Here is a 20,508-nt window from a genome sequence, read left to right as displayed (position 1 = left end):
GGGTACATAGCCCACTGCATTGTGCACTAACTGAAGTCTCAGAATACCTCAGGGATAACTCCAAGTAGAGTTTATTGTTACAGTCTAACCTGGAGGTGACTCTGGAAAGGCCTGAATTGGTGACGTAAGGCTTAGCTCGTCACAGATGATAAAAAGCAGTTTGAAACTTTGCTGCTACTTGGGAATCCAACAGCACTTAAGAGTCCAAAAGAACTCCATGAATGAGAACCAATTTGGGAAGCAGTGGACGCATTTCACCGAAAGATGATGCAACCACAAAGCACATCGACTGCTCAAGTTGCTTTACTCATTTAATGGTAGAAACTTAGCTGGCTCTTTCTATCTTGGCCAGGAGATACACGGCTGAGTGTCATCAAAATAGTGGTGGGACTTCAGCCCAACATATTTGTCTCCTCTAGTAGAGTAAAAAAACATGATGAAATGGCGGAGTAGGGAGTGATAGACAGGAACCATGCAAGACCCTACATGAATTCATCGGGGTGACTGAGCACTTGACACCTCCACCTCTCTCTGAAATCTATCAGAAAGAAGCACTAAGGGGAAAAAATAACTGAAGTACAAGTGTGATCGTGGAAGCTACTGCATCAACATTAGCGAAATCACACTCAGCTGGTTTGCTGCCACTCTTACATTTCTTAATTAAACTGGGCCAGATTCGTCCCTTGTGTAACAACATAACTACGCATGCAGGACTTACCAACTAGGAGTGTAGCCCTTCTGTGACAGTGTCATGATGATACAGAAAGGGTTTTCATCAGGACATTCCATATGCTAATTAACTCAACCTTAAAACTATCCACAACTTAAGCATTGGTTATCATTCCACCTTAAGTATTGCCTTACTAAAATACCATATTGACACATTTAGTAAGAGGCCACCTGTGGCTTCATCATTGGGCCATATTATGCTTGCCTTACTCTCACCAGTACTTGCACTGAAGTCAATGGGCCAAAAATATCTTCTGCTGCAACTCTATTGAAGCGAATGGAGTGACACCAGGAACAAATGTGGTCTATTAAAACTACTCAGAGAAGTAAGGTAGACAGAGTTTGGTCTTCTGGGAGACAACAGAGACACACATAGAAGGCAAATGATGCTACTAACCACTTAAACATGAACAGGTCACATGTCTGAACCTCTGACCATATATAGCCCTGGAAGCTGAACATTTCATATGCCCCTCAGGGGACTTCTGTCCCTCCTTGTTAATTCTGCTGAGTAACACTGAGTTCTTAATATAACATGTGACTGTTCCTTTAAAGTTACATTTATAATCAATTTATAAAATGTTAATAAATGATTAATACCTGCCCAAAACATGTTACAGACGTGTACTACGTGTTAAAGATGTTTATGAGCATATCAGTCATAGGTGTTGTACATGGTTATAAGCAACTTACTGACACATTGGACTCTATGACCATCAATTAATCATTAAAATATCTATTAATACTAGTGTTTAAATGTACCCTTAATATTAAGAGTGACCAAAGGGCCATTTTTCCTGTGGGCCAGGTGAGACCATTCCCTGACTTGAACAAAAACTAAACAACAATTCTGAGTTTGGTAGAATCCAGAGTCTTTTTCCAGATTGGGTTACAATACAAGGCCTTCTTCCCACCCAACTGCTGAGATTCCAGAGATAATATTCTATGCCACTGGGACACTGGACAAATTAACTTTGGAATTTTTAACAAATTTTGATAATAAATTTATTTCCCTTGTACAAAAATTAGTGATGTAAAATATACATCACTACCACCATTAATAGTAAAATACCATGTATTAGATGAAATGGGTAGCATTACAGCTACAGCAGAAAGGTTTAAATTATGGGTCAGTGTATCTTAATTTTATTTTTAAAAAAAAAAAGGTTACCCATATTTAGGAACAAGAACCTCAAGGAGAATTAGCTAATTAACTGTGGCTTAAAATTAATGATACTAAGATGTGATTTTCACCAGAATTTCTAGATCTACATCCTAGTTGGAAAGTAAGCTAAATTTTGCCTATGTAAAATATCTTAAATGTATGAAAGTTTCATAAAGAAATCACTCAGGACTTGAACTTGAAAACATTTACTAGGCAACATGGTTCTATGGATAAGGCTGGGGAGTCTGGAGTTATGACTTTAGCTCTACTGCTGATCTGGGTACATACCCTAGGTCAAGACATGTCCCCTTAGTTTCCTCCATCAGAAAAATGGTGATAATGATATGTTCCTTTGTAAAGAACTTTGAAATGAATGGTTTCAGAACCCCAATGAGTGGTCTCACTGAAGTTAAGTGAGGTTCCAACATTAATAAGCTCTACACCCAATAGTAAGTGTTTGCATAAATAGTAGAAGTGAGCCTTAGGGCTTGTCTACATGGCAAGTTAATCATAGCAAACTATGGTAAAAGTCTACAGCACACTAGCTTGCTGCACAGTAACTCACTCTGTGGACCCTGCTTCAGGTGCACTAAAAGTTCTGTAGTCCACTTTGAGTTACTCCCATTTCAAAGAGCAGTACATCAAAGTGCACTACAGAACTTTCAGTATACAGTAGCAGGGACCGCATGACAAGCTAGTACGTTGTAGAGTCACACCTACACACTAACTTCTTGTGTGGTCAACTCTCAGTTTTTGAAAGGCGTGATCCTGCAAACATGTAAAATTGGGTATGCTTGCAGAACTAGACTGAGAGTCAGCTATGGGCTCGATCCTGCTCCCATGGAAGTCAACAAACTGTGATGTTTTCCAGACTTCCAGCTTAGGTGATGTCTTAGGAAGTCATATTGATATATCACACAGCCTGGAAAGGATTAAGCAGAATTTCTTCATGTTAAATGTTAATAAAAATATTGCATCATGTACCCACTGAAATATATATTTAATATAACACGTTTGATTAAAGTTGAACTGTAATTTATTAATAAATCATTATTATTATTGCCTGGTTGGAGAGATTAATTTTCATACCTAAGAGACTCTAATTCCTTTTCATTTCTACACTGGCCTAACTGGCCTCTCAATATCCACCCTGTTTCTTGGAAACATGAAAGATCATTTCAGTTCCATTTTCCCCACTAAATCAACAACACTGAAATTAATTATACAAACAGTTAAGCTTAATGAGCACATTGTGCCTGTAAGAGCCTTGGTGAAAAGCAACTATGGAGAAAAGTTGTATTAAAATGTGACACAGAACATAGAGAAATACAGTCTGGGGATCCCTTTGCTAATATTTGCAATGACCCATGTAAACTTATCTTATTCACAAACACTTTGCCTTCTATTTCCTTTTGGTACATTTCATTCTTTTATATGCAGGAGAGCTGGAATGATTCAGACACTTGTTCTTTCCGCACTTTGAACTGTGGAAGGTGCTCTGAAATTATTTTATAGATTTTCCGTATTCACTCTATGCATGTAGGGCCCATTCCCAAGATCAGTATGAGTCCTTCCATTCATTCCAGTGGGCTTTGGATCAGGACCTTATGTTCTTCTCTGTCTTCCATCTACATTTCCAGCTTCTTTCCACAGGGTGAATTATAAGTGAAAGTCAGGGTAAGTCTGAATGAATGGGGGCAGGGAGAAGTATTACTCTACACATTTTTAGGTTGTTTCCACTCATACCAAACAAAGCACTAAATAAACGAACTAACCTGCTGCAGCTAAAGCTGCACAGCACATCACAGAATAAATCGTGGCATAGAAAGAAGAATGTTAGATAACTGCAGATTCTGGCTACACACAGGACACTTCTTACCCAGGTATGGGGCATTGCACAACCTGAAAAAATACCCTGGGAGGTAGGTAATCTTCAACCACCTTTATCTTATTTGCTAACAAACATGTGAAGGGGGAGCAGAGCTGATCAAGTAGTACCTTGCTCTTGCTTAGGAAACAGCTTCCTTTAAAAGTTACGTGACCAAGATAGTCAAATTGGTTTAAATTTTACCTCTCTGAGACAGGTAAGACCATCGGGCGAAGTCTAGGAAAAAGTAAGAAAAAAATTTAACAAAAATAAAATTAAAACCATATACATTATTGCCTTGTTTTTTTTTTTAAAGTGAAGCTGGATGGGCTCTTAAACAGATCCAGGATCTTCTAGTTCTTATTTGATGTGCCGTATCTCACTCCATTGCGTCTCTCTCTTATGCAGAAGGGCAGTTAAGGAAGTCAAGGCTCCCTCTCCCCTGTATGACAATGAAACACAGGACATTGCATGAAGGAAGATGTGCAATGGTCATGCAACCATGCAATCAGTGGCAGAGATCAATGAGGCGGGGATGCAACATGACACTGAAGGAGCAATACACTCTGATACTGAGCGCCTCTGAAAGCAAATCCTCTCCCTCATGCAATCTTAAAAGTTTGAACAGAAGGGCTCCCTTTTTCCAATGGTGGGAGCCTCACATCTTCTTCCTCATCCTGGTCAGAATACTTCTTTGGCTGTAGAAATGAAAATCGGTTAGTGGAGGAATAACAACGTCCGTGGGGCTGGTGGCCTGTTCAGAATCATCACACTTGCAGCACAGTAATTTGATGCAATTCTCATGCACCTTGGGAGGAAGTGTTATTAGTAAACTAGGTTTTAAAAAAAAGAGGTAGGTTGGCTTTTTTTGTTTGTTTTAGAACTGTATTTAGTTGCACTTTATCTCAGTTTCTACCTTAGGTTATGCTCTGAGATTTGGTCTGCAACTGTTTATGAAGAGTCACAAGGATCTTTAGAGCATCTCTAAGTACACAAGTTTCCTGGCCTGCATTCCATGCTGTGACGCTCCTACCTCTTGGTCAGTTCAGCTTGCATGTTTTCTTACTTCCATTTAGTTAGTGCCACACAAAAATACCTAAATTGCATGCAGTACTTTTCTATGTTCCCCTTCATCACATTCTCCAGTTCCAAACACCTGATCTCTCCCTGACCAATCACTGTGCACCACCAGAAGGATCTCCTGTGGACTAATGGAACACACGAACGAGCACAACTTGCTCAGTTACTGCTGATATGTGACTGTGTCACCATCTGTGTTATATATGCGTTAGGTGGGAATTCCCTTGCCAGTTTGAGGCCAAAGATGAAATGGGCCATAGACACCAAACCACACATGCTCATCCCTATGGGAGCAGTCCTGCAGGTCAGCTGTATAGGCAAGGAAGTGTGTGTAAAGGAAGCCGATGCTGCTATGGCACATCTGTGCCTGCCCTTACTGTTCTCATAGCTCCATTGATGAATTTACACAAGCTGAAGATCTGCCCCCTAAAATTCTTAGGCCAGGCTGAATATCATGGAGTAACATTGAATACTTGTAAAAAACACAAGCATACATCCCCTCCCGTCCAACAGGACAAATGGAATTATAAGGACGCAGGATGAGGCAAAGGAGAGCTTACATTTTTATTCATATTGCCGAAATATATTATTTAGTTGTGGAACTGTTACAGGAAAGTGGCTGGGAGCTAGGCAATCATTACAAGCTTTCCTATTTCACTCTCCCCTGAGCCCAGCTTGATAGATGGGGTTTCAGCTAGTTCTAGACTGGGGTGCAGACAACATGATTAGATGACAAAGCCTTTAGAATTATAGCTGTGATTGCATATTTAACGATTGCAGAGACGGAAATAATTTAGTATCTGGCCCTGGACCTAATTGATTAATTTAAACACAAATTATTTTTTAATACTTTTACATCTTTTTCCGCAATTGTATCATAGCTTTCTTTTCAGACAAAACTGCCAAAGTCCAGCTCATTCTCAATTATTCTCTGTCCTTTACCTCTCAAGAAATAAAGTGAGGGCTACTGAACAAACCAACCAAGATGAAAATGAATCTGACGCTAGTTCAGTCTGTAATGTCACACACTTCCCCCTCCCCCACCCCAATATATATTTCATCTTGTAGCATACATAGGCACTGAACCAAGTTCTGGGAATAGATGTAAAAACACATACAATTTTGAAAAGGACCCTCAGAAAAACAGCAGAGCTGCAGACAATGTCCATGAAAGACATGAAAGTCATGTTTCAGTCTCAGAGAGTCCATGAAAGTCATGTTTCATAAGAACATGAAAAGAAAGCAGTGGTGTAAAGTAACAACCCTAAAACCCAGAGACAAAGAGAATATGTCACTCAAGGCGGCGAAGGTTCCCCAGAAGCCTAAATACAAATAGCGGAATATGAAATATCAGAATCCATTTCTTATCCCTTGGGACACACACAACTGAGTTACATGAATGCTTCTTCCAGCCACTCATGCACCTACAATAGAGATGCTCCAGCCAATTCCCTCAACTCCCCTGTCTTGCATGCTGGAACTGCACCGCCTTGCACTGGTTAGAAGCCTGGCCAGTGTTAGCTCATTACCTAGTTCACCACTTCTTCACAGGAAAGTAGACATGGCGGGGAGGGATAGCTCAGTGGTTTGAGAATTGGCCTGCTAAAGCCAGAGTTGTGAGCTCAATCATTGAGGGGGCCATTTAGGGATCTGGGGCAAAAATCTTGCTGGGAATTGGTCCTGCTTGAGCAAGGGGTTGGACTAGATGACCTTCTGAGGTCCCTTCCAACTCTGATATTCTATGATTCTAAGCATTTGTAACCTGAATAGAGCTTTGCTAAGCATTTTAGACAAACTCACTAGTAAGGATAAAACATTAAAATAAGTTTATTAACTATAGAAAGATCAATTTTAAGTGATTATAAGTGGTAGGCATAAAGGCCAGAAGAGTTACCTTAAGAAAATAAAAGTAAACATTCATTCTAAATCCTAAACTTTTAGTCTAAGCAAGAGTTGAATCAAACAGCTTTTCTCACCCTGACAGATGATACAAGCAGGTAGGTTACAGTTCCTCAATACACAGGCTGGGACTACCTTCCAGTCTGGGACCAAACTTCTCCACTTCAAAGTGTCAGTCCTCCAGATATTCTTCCCAGTGTTGAGTTGGGGGAGAGGCCAAGTTATGATATCACTATCTCTCTTTTTATGCCTTCTTCCAGCTTACTAGAAAGATCCTTGCTGTGACACGTGTTAGTCCACCCCCATGGCGTACATGACTTCTCTGTACGTGTACCCAGACGTGTACCCAGAAGCCTCCTACTGCAAGACAAACCCAAGAAAGAAACCAACAGGACTCCACTGACCATCACATACAGTCCCCAGCAAAAACCCCTCCAGCGCATCATCAGGGATCTACAACCCATCCTGGACAACGATCCCACACTTTCACAGGCCTTGGGTGGCAGGCCAGTCCTCGCCCACAGGCAACCTGCCAACCTGAAACATATTCTCACCAGTAACTGCACACCACACCATAGTAACTCTAGCTCAGGAACCAATCCATGCAACAAACCTCGATGCCAAATCTGCCCACATATCTACACCAGCGACACCATCACAGGACCTAACCAGATCAGCCATACCATCACCGGTTCATTCACCTGCACGTCCACCAATGTAATATATGCCATCATATGCCAACAATGCCCCTCTGCTATGTACATCGGCCAAACTGGACAGTTGCTACGGAAAAGGATAAACGGACACAAATCAGATATTAGGAATGGCAATATACAAAAACCTGTAGGAGAACACTTCAGCCTCCCTGGCCACACTATAGCAGACCTTAAGGTGGCCATCTTGCAGCAAAAAAACTTCAGGACCAGACTTCAAAGAGAAACTGCTGAGCTTCAGTTCATCTGCAAATTTAACACCATCAGCTCAGGATTAAACAAAGACTGTGAATGGCTTGCCAACTACAAAATCAGTTTCTCCTCCCTTGGTTGTCACACCTCAACTGCTAGAACAGGGCCTCATCCTCCCTGATTGAACTAACCTCATTATCCCTAGCTTGCCTGCATATATATACCTGCCCCTGGAAATTTCCACTATATGCATCTGACGAAGTGGGTATTCACCCACGAAAGCTCATGCTCCAAAACTTCTGTTAGTCTATAAGGTGCCACAGGATTCTTTGCTGCTTTTACAGATCCAGATTAACATGGCTATCCTCTGATACATGACTTCTCTGAGAAGTCTCTGGGATAGTGGATTGGGGTTAAGTTATTAATCACCCATCAGGCTATTGATGGCTACTCCTTTGTTGTAACTGAAAGGTTGATTGTGGGTTTTCCCAACGTCAGAACATATTTCAGTAACACATCTAGCAATACTTCATAACTTGACATATAATGATAACACATAACATCTAACAGGATATTAATGTTCAACAGACTAAGTTTTAAAATGATACCTCACGAGGCATAATTTATACAAAGCATATAAATTATATGGGATTGCAGGGTGCTACTTTGAGATACAAAGTGTCATAGTGGTATTGGGATCTAATGATGTCTAATGTTATTTTACTACTCAGGTAAACTGTCCTCCCAAGAATCGCCCTGTTCTCTTCAATAAGACAATATGGATGAATAAGGAATACTCAGTTGACAGAAGTCATGCTATTAGCATCAGCTCATGGTAAATATAAAATCAGTGAAGAGGAACAAAACAGTTTATAAAAAATACACTAATAGTTTGATTATTTATAAACAAAATTGCCATAATTTTAGCTATAATCTTCTTCCTTCACAAATTCAAACCATCCTATCCATGCACACTAAACTTAACTCTCCTCTTATAAATGACCGGGCTATTAAGGACAACAAGTAATATCTAAGCCAGCAAAAGAGTATGTCCCAAAACTTTAAAAATCCAATGCAGATTTCATTGTAGTTTGATTATAAAATTGTTTTGGGGGCTTTTACAGTCTACTGGGAGTTAGCGGAAGAAAGGCTGCCAGGTATAGAAATGAGCTGATACATTTTTTAAGTGTTTACTGCCACAAACCTATTTCTGCAGACTTGCTAATAAGATTGCTACATTTTCCCCTCAAAATCCACATTTACTGCATTTGTATTCACTCTCACATGTATTCCTCTTAAAGGCACAAACACTGTGTGGGTGACAACACTGGAATTCCATATCCTGCTGCATATGCCACTCCTCAGGGCCTTCGGGGTGTTGTGCACTGAAAAATGCTGATGTGGCGAGCAGCTGTTCCCATGTTCCTGTTGTCCAAGAGAACAAACTATCCTATAAGTTCATATGATTCACTTGGGGGTACTACAGAGCTAATATACAATGGAACAACATAATTTGATTGGCTTGTAAGAAGTAAGCCACAATATTAGTGTGCTTATAGCCCTAAGCTAAGCAAACATGTTCCTCTGACTATGCTTTCATCTCCCTCTGCTGTACTCTAGACTGTAGACCCCTAAACTTTTATTTCTGTTGTTGGTGTTGCAGACTGGCCCTTCTCATTTGAGCATATGATCTGAAAAAAGAAAATGTGTACAGAACTTTCTTTAGTAGGACTCATCTAGCAAGTTAAAGTAGCTATGAGAAGAGACAACCTTGTCTTTGTCAGGGAAAATGCAGCATGGTTGACGTTCCATGCCAGACCTCCACATGGTAGCCATAGGCCATTGGTCAATGGAACAGCTTGCAATCAATGAAAATTCAAGTGACAGCTGAGAATGACAAACAGCTCTTTCCTGTGATGTGTTCTCTCATTCCAGAAGAGAACAAATGCTGTTACAGTATGTGCACTACAATCATGCACATCCTCCAAATGACAACTACCAGGATCACACAGTGCTACTGTCAATGGATGGGACAGAGGCTAACCTATATAGTCAATGGCATCACACGGAAACATCTGACATTCAGTGGGGAGATTTTTCCTTGGAAATGTGGTTGCCCAATTCCCATTATATTTCATAGAACTGGGCATCCAAATCTCTTTGACTGCTTTCAAAGTCTCTGCCTACAAGCATCCCCTACAACATAACATAAGAACATGAGGTGAGACTGCTCTAATCATAAAGGTGAGACTGAGCTGGGAGAAGTTTTTCATCTGAAAGCTTTTTTGGTGAAAAACACAGATTCAGCCACACAAATATTTTGCAGATTCATGCTCATTTCACTGAATTGTTCATGCTGGAAATTTTTTTTGAAAGTCAAAAAGTTTAGTTTTGACATTTACCAAAAAAAACATTTTGACTTTGATTCAAAATGATTTTTAATTTAGGTATTTCCTTAAATTGTATTAAAATGTTTTTTTAAAGAGGCTCAAAACAAAAAATATAATTTTGGATTAGCTAAAAGGTGAAAAATTTGTTTCAGGACAACCCAAAATACATTTTTTCCCCAAAGTTTTTGGAATTGCCAGCAAACCAGGAAAAAAAATCAGTTATTTACAGAGGTCTACTAGTCATATACAACATACAAAGTATGAACCATTAAAATTGTTGACCTACATACCAAGATATTTTAGCTTTTTACATAATTATTTTTATTAGCAGTATTATTATTATAAAAAATATAAACACAGCATCATTAGTAATTGGTCTGCACTAATCAGCAATGTATTTAATTTACTTTCTGCATTTTGAATTTCACTGGCTATATTGCTACATTACAATCCCCAATCCTGAACTTCCATTCTGCAACACCACCTGTGAGCTACAGCAGTTCATCCTAACAGTAACAAGGTGCCACTGAAAGACTAGCTAATACATGTACTTACTTCAGCTCCTGTGGAGGATGCCTCTATGCATTTCCTGAATAACTGCAAAGATTTTAAATTTATCTTTGCTCATTTTGTATAACAGCACTTTGGAGATCCAAACCCATGGAACCCCCATACAAAAGCTTTCAGGCCCCAACTATACTGTGGAAGTTACAACACAACATACTCTCCTTTCTCAGACTAGTCTGGTTTGGTTGGGAAAAGAAAGCAGTTAAAATATCAGACATCTTCATTATTTGTGATACAATAGATTTCAAAGATAGTTGAAAACCTCGCCATGTGATGCATCTTGCTGCTTCTCTGAGCAGAAATAATACTTGCATACATACACCATTTGCCTACCAGCACTAGCTGATTTTCTGGGGATGAACACTACCTTATCTAGTGGGGGCTGGACAAACTCTCACTTAGCAGCCCCCTTTCTTATATGCTATGGAAAGTTCCTGCCCTGTTGCTTGCATACGTGATTAAAGGGAACCTACATACTCTCGAACAAAATAAGGCAGGATTTTAACTTGATTAATTTAGATCTAGTGAGAGGACACAACTGGTTGGAGATATGCAATTATATATGAGGTGCTCACCTTACGTGGGGCAATCACAATCTCTAAGCCACTTCCCCATCCCATCCTGCACTAGAAACATATCTGTGGGTGAACAATTCTTTTCAAGTGCTCCCACCTTTCCAGTTCTATTTAGTTTTGAAGTATCTTAAGAATGGGGTAGAATGAAAATGTCCCATTTTTCAGTGTTTCCCAGTATTGTTTAAATACATTTGCGCTTGCCTTCAGAGTCACAACACTGTGTTTTATGGCACAAATAAAGCTTCAGTTTATACTACCAATGATAATAGAAGCCCCAAACTCTTTTGATTGTGTCCCTATCTTTCAAAGAGGGACAGCACACTTTGTATATTGAAACAAGATGATGCAATGCCATTTGGCACTACACCAGTCTCAGTAACAATGAAATAAAAATGAACATTTACATGGCAGTTCTCTACATAGTTGAATAATTTTTGCATGGTTTATTAAGCTAATGTATTTCCTACAATATCCATATTTCACAGCCTGCAGAATCTAGCTGCACCTTTAGTTTCAGACTGTTAAAGTGAAAAGTTGAATACATTCTGCATCACATCTTCAATTCAATTTTATGCATCTCTCTGCATCGAAGGTAGCTCAGATTGATACAGAACAGCGTTAATAAAACAATTCAACGTTGTGCTTTTTACTGAAATCTTAAAGGATAATTTCCACAAGTTTATTTTGTTTTAGCATGGTACAAGTTTGTACCTTAGGGCTCCACATGGCATGCCTAGCAAAAATAAAATCTGCATAATAGTATAAAGCTCTTGAGCACTGCCATCTACAAGACAATATTCTTATTAGGATGTAGATTGGTGTAAGTAGATACTGTTTTACAACTGGGGTACTTGCTGGTTCTGGGAGGCTGCAATTCATCTCTAACAAGCCCAGCCCAGCTAGGTAATGCCTGTATGCCAACTATTAGTGGGTGATGTTATTTCTACCTGATAGAAACCACAAAGTCTCAGTGATCTGATGAAATAATGGGTGAAAAAACAAGAGAATCTAACAGTTCTTTTTAAAGAGAGTTATGGTATCCACAACTTAATAGAACATTAGGTCTGATTTAACATTCCCAGCAGTTTCGCATTGGTGTAGCCCCAGTGACTCCAGCAGACTTACACCAATGTAAGTGATATCAATAATCAAACCTATTGGGCCTGGTTCTGGAATCTCTGTGGCCCTTTTACAGTGGCTCCGCCATCCAAAATTGGCCACAGAGCTAGTGTGCTTGGCTTTGGGTACTGGGAACTCTCCCAGTGCAAGAACAGCGTAAGGCAGCCCTACATAATCCACAGTCTATGGACATGCTGAGAAAGTGGTCAAGGAAGAGGTGGAGGTATGTTGGGGGAAGCAGACAAAGTGCTTTATGCTTCCAACTATTCTGTGCTGTGGATTAGTCCGTTGATGGCCATGCAAACTGCTTTAAATTACAGCAGCCTCTGCAGTTGCTCTAACTTCATTCCAGTGGTTGCCATGGCCTTTGGCATAACTGTTGGTATGACTGAGTAGTAAGACCTCCTTCAAAAAGGTAGCTAATAGAGTAACAAACACAAAAATGTAAGATTAATATTAATCACTATTTTCCTATGGGACTTAATTGTCATTGTCATTCAGAAACATTACTAATAGTTTTGCAGATACTTTCAATGGGTTTTCTGGCTAAGATAAACTCAAGAGAAGTTCAGATCCCTGGGTGCATCATGTATTGCAACCTAGCATAACTGACCATTGTAGGAAAATTTCTGCATATGTAGTCTGAATCCTTTCTTGATTACAGCAATGGAGTGTAAAAATTACCCCCAATGAGTGCCTCTGGGGGTCTGTTTATCATTGCAAGTCATCTTTTGAACCAAAAGGTTTGATTATTTGTTCATCTACCCACCCATGGTTTACTTTTAGCAATATCCCCTGTGGCTTAGAAAGACAATTAGGCAAATGAAGCAAAGAATAAATGAACATCAAAGAGCAGTAAGAAAGAAGGCAGTTACAATATCCTGCTGTTGATCCCCATTTTTACCCAGCAGGACAGTCAATCTCTGCTCTTAGATATTGAAGCACAAAGTATATTTGACTACTAAAATTTTGTAATTTAGACCATGAAAGGAGAAGAAAATAAAATAAAGACATCCAATTCTAATGGGTTAAATGGAGAGCTTCAAACTTTCTCAAAATGAAGAGACTGACTAGTGTCTAGGAAGACTTTAAATTAATTGTCTGATGGCTAATATTTGTGGTGAGGATTCTTGTGTGGATTCACTAACATTCTGAGATGGTTCTCTCTTCTCCCTTATATTGATGGGCTAACCTATTTCTCTCCTCTAAATGTTAATCAATCACTAAGCTGGATGCTCTACGGAGATCAACAGAAAGGTCTATCTGGGACTCTGAAGAACACACTCCATTTTGGGCTAGATCCAACACCTGATGCTCACTGGGTGTTCCATTTCAGTAAGCAATGTGAGAGTGGGTCTGTAACAATCACTAGTTGTTCCAACTTTTGCCTCAGCTGTAGACTTTATGAGTGTTGTTCTTTCTATAGGATCCTCTAACATGTGAGAAGGAGCAGCATCCTTCCAGAACCATCGTGGAGTAAATAACACATACAGCCCCTTATTGCCTATCCTCAAATCATTCAAAGGGCATCTGATCAGAGGTTTTGTGCTTTCATATCAACTCCATGAGCCCCATTCCCTGGAAGAAGAGTAGCCTCAGCAGCCTTAAACTTCCTTTTAAAGGTGGATCTGTGGAAAAGCAATATACAGATCCCTGGTGCACATTTGCCAAAACCACTAGTGATTGTGAGTTTCCAACTTGCAATACCTTAAAGAGGCCTGATCTTTAGAGGGTAGGTGGCTCAATGCTTTCTGAAAATCAAAGCCCTTTAAAGTCTTCACAAGTTGGGCACCCAAATTCACTAGTTTGAAAATCTTGCTCTCAAGTTCAATAATTTCTACAGGGTTAGTGTGAGGGATGGTGTACCCAGTTCAGGATGTGGGTGAAGAAACAGAGACACATTTCATCCATTCAGGAGTGCCCACTTTACAGTATTTGATGGGTATTCAGTCTATTAATCCAGCTGGGCCATAGCAACCTTTTCTATACTATTGTGAAGGTGGCTATCTCCCCAATGGCTACATTTCTGTCCAGACCATACTGATGTTCACAAGTCTGAACTGTGACACCCTCCAAATTCAGAACATGACTTATATTGCTGAGAACCCTTTTGTTCCAGACAGGCTGCTGAGAATGTCAGGGAGGAAATGGGATAAGGAGTGGTTTCATATAGTCTCTGTCAAACCAGTCTCAGTGGATCGTGTCTATATTATCTTTATCCCAGTACAGGCCACTGTGATTAGCTACTGACATAGCTTCAGAGTGAGATTTAAAATACTCTCTTTTGTGAACGGGGAAACATTTTCACTAAGGAAATTCTAGATGTGTTGATCTACCTCTAATAAAATCCTGCAGCATGTTATTTATATTTGAAATACAATACTTGGGAATGTATATTAGCATTTAATTGAAGCTGAACATTAACCCAAAAAGTAATCTTGACGAAATCATCTTTATCAAAATCAGTTTTCTTGGTAAAATCAATGTACAATTGTCATAAACAGATAGCTAAGGGTTAATGTCTCTTTCACCTGAAGCACCTGACCAGAGGACCAATCAGGAAACCGGATTTTTTCAACTTTGGGTGGAGGGAATTGAATGTCTGAGTCTTTTGTTTTTGTTTTCCGTCTGCCTGCTTTCTCTGAGCTTTGGAGAAGTAGTTCTACTTTCTAGTCTTCTGTTTCTAAGTGTAAGAACAAAGAGATCAGCTAGTAAGTTATATGGTTTCTTTTCTTTGGTATTTGCATGAATATAAGTGCTGGAGTGCTTTGATTTGTATTCTTTTGGAATAAGGCTGTTTATTCAATATTCTTTTAAGCAATTGACCCTGTGTTGTATCATCTTAATACAGAGAGAACATTTGTACATATTTTTCTTTCTTTTTATATAAAGCTTTCTTTTAAGACCTGTTGGAGTTTTTCTTTACTTCAGGGAAATTGAGTCTGTACTCACCAGGGAATTGGTGGGAGGAAGAAATCAAGGGGAGATTTGTGTGTTGGATCGCTAGCCTGATTTTGCATTCCCTCTGGGGAAATAGGAAAGTACTTTTGTTTCCAGGATTGGGAACAGAGAGGGGGAGTCCCTCTGTGTAGTTTCACAGAGCTTGTGTCTGTGTATCTCTCCAGGAGCACCTGGAGGGGGGAAGGGAAAAAGGATTATTTCCCTTGGTTGTGAGACTCAAGGGATTTGGGTCTTGGGGTCCCCAGGGAAGGTTTTTCAGAGGGACCAGAGTGCCCCAAAACACTCTAATTTTTTGGGTGGTGGCAGCAGGTACCAGGTCCAAGCTGGTAACCAAGCTTGGAGGTTTTCATGCTAACCCCCATATTTTGGACGCTAAGGTCCAAATCTGGGACTAAGGTTATGACATGGTGGCAGCGGTGGGATGATAGACAGAATCCAGAAGCCAGTGGAAATATTGTATTTTTCTTTTCTCTGCTAAGGGCTTTTTAGCAGAGAGAAGCAGTTGGTTTTAAAAGGGAACCAGAGAGAATTTTTTTTTCTGCTCTCTCTCGCAGTTTGTGGCTTGCATGTTAAGGGTCTTTTGTCATGCAATAGCCCTCCCATTAGGAGGCAAGTACCAGCACTTATAGGCATGCAAATAAAGTGGTTTTTCTGGTTTCCCTTCATTGAACATTAGCTAGAGAGAGAAAAGGAAAATTAGCTAAAGGCACTGTTGCTAGGCAGACTTCAGGAGGCAACAGAGAACCTGCAGTTCAGAAGATAAACACCGGAGGGCACCCCAACACAAGAAAACAGGAATCATGACTTCTAAGGCAAAAATTGAGGCCGAAGAGCAATTCAAAGAAGCTGAACACAGGCGACAGATGGAAATGAAAGAAAAGGAAGAAAGCATCAAACTGGCAGCCTTCCAAAGAGAACAGGCAGCCCAAGAGGCAGCACACAAAAGAAAACTAGAAGAAGAAGAGGTAGCCTACCGAAGGAAACAAGCAGAAGAAGAGTTGGCCCACAGAAGGAAGCAAGAAGAAGAGGAGGCGGCCCACCACCGTGAAATGGAAAAACAACAAAAAGAAATGGAAAAACAACAAAAAAAGAATGAAGAGAAGGAAAAACAGAGAAAACATGAACTGGAGTTGGCAAAAGCTGGGATGCCTATGCCAGCCAACCCTAACAACCCGGCGCCAAATATTGCTCCACAGCACAGGAAATTTCCCACCTACAAGGCAGGTGATGACACCAAGGCCTTCTTGGAAAATTTTGAAAGAGCCTGTCTTGGGTACAACATCCCCGAAGACCAGTACATGGTAGAATTGAGGTCACAGCTCAGTGGACCTTTAGCAGAGGTGGCAGCTGAAATGCCTAAGCACCAAATAAATGACTATAAACTTTTTCTAACCAAGGCCAGATACAGGATGGGGATAACCCCAGATCATGCCCGTCGGCGCTTCAGAACCCAAAAGTGGAAACCCGAGGTGTCATTTCCCAAACACGCCTACTACATTGCAAAAAACTATGAGGCCTGGATAACAGGAAACAACATTCAAACCTTGGAAGAACTAAACCTCCTCATACAAATGGAACAGTTCTTGGATGGTGTTCCTGAAGACATCACACGGTACATACAAGATGGAAATCCCAAAGATATCGCTGAGGCGGGGGAGATTGGAGCCAAATGGATGGAACTGGCAGAAAGCAAGAAAGCTACTGTCAAGGGGAACGATTACCCCAGGGGGCACACAGACCATAAACCCTACAACCGAGGACAGCCAAAGACCCCACATACCACCCAAGTAAAGCCACAGATACCCTACCCTTCAACCTCACCAGTCTCCAGTAACTCACCTCGGCCCAGTGACCCATCAGATGGAAGATGCTTTAAGTGTAATGAACTGGGACATATCAAGGCCAAGTGTCCCAAGAACACCATGCAAGTGCAATTCATTACACCACCATCACACCAAAGATCCCCAGGCCCGAATGCCTCTCAAATACCCTTGGAGCGAAGGAAAAATTTGAGAGTGGGCGGAAAAAAGGTTACTGCGTGAAGAGACACGGGGGCACAAGTGTCAGCTATCCACCAATCCTTCGTTGACCCCAAATTCATCAACCCAAAGGCCAAAGTTACAATTTACCCCTTCATGTCACAAGCTGTAGACTTGCCTACAGCTCAACTGCCTGTCCAGTACAAAGGCTGGTCAAAAATTTGAACTTTTGCAGTCTATAACAATTATCCTATCCCCATGCTACTGGGGGAAGACTTGGCCAACCAGGTGAGGCGGGCCAAGAGAGTGGGAATGGTTACACGTAGCCAAACCAGGCAAGCTTCCAGACCCATTCCTGTTCCTGAGCCGTCCACAAAGGCCCCGTCTGTGTTACCAGAGACCCAGACAGAGGTAGTGGACCCGGATTCCATGCCAACCACTAAAACAGCCACAGCACCTCCAGTCCCAGGCCCGGAACTGGAACAGCAACCAGCACCAGCAAGTGCAACCACATCTTCAAACTCAACGCCAGAGGGCGCCAGCGAGCCACAACTGGCAGAAGCAACAAACAGCCATACCCAAAAGGCTCAGCCAGAGCCTGAAATACCCTCAGGTGCACCAGCGGAGAGCGGTTCACCAGCAACGGAAACAACCCCATCACCTACATCGCTTCCAGAGGGACCAAGCCCAAGTGCACAGTCTGAGGAAGAACTGGTAACCCCAGCCTCAAGGGAACAGTTCCAGACTGAGCAGGAAGCAGATGACAGCCTTCAGAAAGCATGGGCGGCGGCACGGAGCACCCCACCGCCTCTCAGCTCTTCTAATCGATCCCGGTTTGTTATAGACCAAGGACTTTTATACAAGGAAATTCTTTCTGGTGGACACCGGGAAAAATGGCAGCCGCAAAAACAGTTGGTGGTTCCAACTAAGTACCGGGGGAAGCTCTTAAGCTTAGCCCATGATCATCCCAGTGGCCATGCTGGGGTGAACAGAACCAAGGACCGGTTGGGGAAGTCCTTCCACTGGGAGGGGATGGGCAAGGACGTTGCCAAGTATGTCCGGTCTTGTAAGGTATGCCAAAGAGTGGGAAAGCCTCAAGACCAGGTCAAGGCCCCTCTCCAGCCACTCCCCATAATTGAGGTCCCATTTCAGCAAGTAGCTGTGGATATTCTGGGCCCTTTCCCAAAAAAGACGCCCAGAGGAAAGCAGTACGTACTGACTTTAGTGGACTTTGCTACCCGATGACCAGAAGCAGTCGCTCTAGGCAACACCAGGGCTAACACTGTGTGCCTGGCCCTAACAGACATCTTTGCCAGGGTAGGTTGGAACAATTGCTATATCATTCACCCCTAAAATATTATGCATCAATGTGCCTTTTTAGTAACCATGTTAAGTTTTAAATAAACCTCTTGTGTTATTTATCTGAAAGTTTAGTTTTAACTAACCACATTTTTATGTGACTAAGTGTTTTTCTGGGTCGACAATGGATATTTGGCAATTATAATCATGTTTGGTGGCATTAATGTTTTACAGCTTGATTTTAGGAGTTCTGTGTGTATTATGATGAATATTTGCTATATATTTTTCAAACTAAAGCTGCTTCTTTTTAAATAATTCTCTCTGCCCTCCCCCCCTAAAAAAATAAAAGAACTGTACTCATTTTGTACTGCCTGTACTGGGCCTTCAGTAATGAACTTCATCTCAAATGAGTGTCTCAGCTGGGCAGCAATGCAACTTAATTCTCCCTGCGGCCCTGAAAAAGTCCCAGTCTGAAATAGCAATCCAAAGGCAGGCGCCTACAATCAGTCCCCTTGAAAGAGCACAGGTGGCGCTAAATAAGTCATGGTTCCAATTAAGTTAAGGCACTTGCAAGAGGACTGTGTGTGTGTGTGTGTGTGTGTAAGTACCACACTATTGGTGTAAACAGAAGCATTCACCAAAAGTAAATTTTCCTACAGTGAAATCAAAGAAACTAACAATAGAATATACTGTTCTCCACTAAAAGTTTTGCAGAACCTGCAGAATCTCACAGGAAACACAAAACGTTTTATGTAAATCAGTCCTTTAGAGGTGAAAAAGCATCTTTGCAATACACAAAGGAGAATCCATTTAGCAAGACAATAACCAGAGATCTCAAAATCCAAAAGAAGGCAGGCTACCCCTTGCACTACAACAGAATACCCTACAGTGGCCATGTTTGATAGCACTGATAGCTTCTTCCATGCCTCTAGTCACTACAGCAATATTATCCTAGGGCCATGTCTAGGCTATAGTGGCATAGTCATGGCATTGCAGATGGGCTGATGTAGCACAGTAATGTAGACGCTTCCTATATTGACAGAAGGGAGTTTTCTTTTTATATAGTTAATCCATCTCTCTGAGGGGCGGATTCCAGGTCAACAAATGTGTTATTCACTCAACCTAGCCGTGTCTACATTGGATGTTAGGTTGATCTAACTATAATGCTCAGTTCACAAAATTTTTCACAGCCCTGAGTGACAATGCTACAAGTGAAATTATGGATACTCACTAATATTATGCTTTAATGTCTGTGACTAAAAGATGTTTAAGCCAGGCATGTCAAGGCACATTGATAAACAGGTTTTCTCCAAACAAAGAAAAGAGGCGGATACTTCAAACCAGGTATGTCCAAGTTCAATGGGCTATTCATTTGTATCACAGATTGCAGCAGACAGAGATAATTGGCATAGTAACAAACACTAGAGGGTAAAGAACCAGCAGGGAGCCTAATCTTCCAGACCTCATGGCTCTTTTATTCAGCAGGAAATAATGAAATTTATCTGGGGGTACCATTCAGAAGAATACATTTGAAAAGTTCACTGGACTATAAAAGAGAGGGGCAAGGGTGCCAAATCATCCTTCACCCAAAAAGACAAAGAAACCAAGCACTTTGGACTTCGTGGGAGATCCTGACCAAGGGTGTGGCCAGCTGTCATGCTGGAAGGAGGTGGGTAAGAATCTTACATTTATCTGCAGATGTTTATTTTCCAAACTAAGGTTGCTGCTTTTTAAGTCACCCCTCCACTCAAAGAACTGGCCTTCATTTTGTAGTTTTGTTAAGTCAGTCTCTAGAAACCCTTTTCACTTTTATTAGCTTGTAACAATTTCTGACTTTATCCCTTATACTTCAACTCACTTAAAACCTCTCTCTTGTTAATAAACTTGTTATACTTTTAATTTAAACTAACTTGTGCTGTGTTTGAATTGAAGGGTTTTTTAGCTCCAGTTAAAGCAACAAGCTGCTGTGTTTT

General features: G+C 41.0%; 1 protein-coding gene across 7 annotated transcripts in view; it reads right to left on the bottom strand.

The window, feature by feature from the left end:
* The window catches only part of KCNIP1 (potassium voltage-gated channel interacting protein 1), a 561,481-nt gene that overhangs the window by 57,641 nt on the left and 483,332 nt on the right, over positions 1-20,508 (bottom strand). Inside the window, exon 2 of one of the 7 annotated variants that reach the window (XM_050962840.1) lies at positions 3,966-3,998. The exons of the other annotated variants lie outside the window; for them this stretch is intronic. Within the exon in view, the coding sequence (XP_050818797.1) occupies positions 3,966-3,998 (33 nt within the window). The remainder of the gene's footprint in view (positions 1-3,965; positions 3,999-20,508) is intronic. 7 annotated transcript variants of the gene reach the window in all.

This window comes from Gopherus flavomarginatus, chromosome 7, assembly GCF_025201925.1.
Source record: "Gopherus flavomarginatus isolate rGopFla2 chromosome 7, rGopFla2.mat.asm, whole genome shotgun sequence".
Classification (NCBI taxonomy): Eukaryota; Metazoa; Chordata; order Testudines; family Testudinidae; genus Gopherus; species Gopherus flavomarginatus.
Note: the sequence above shows the minus strand (reverse complement) of the source record. Positions and strands in the feature narration are given on the sequence as shown.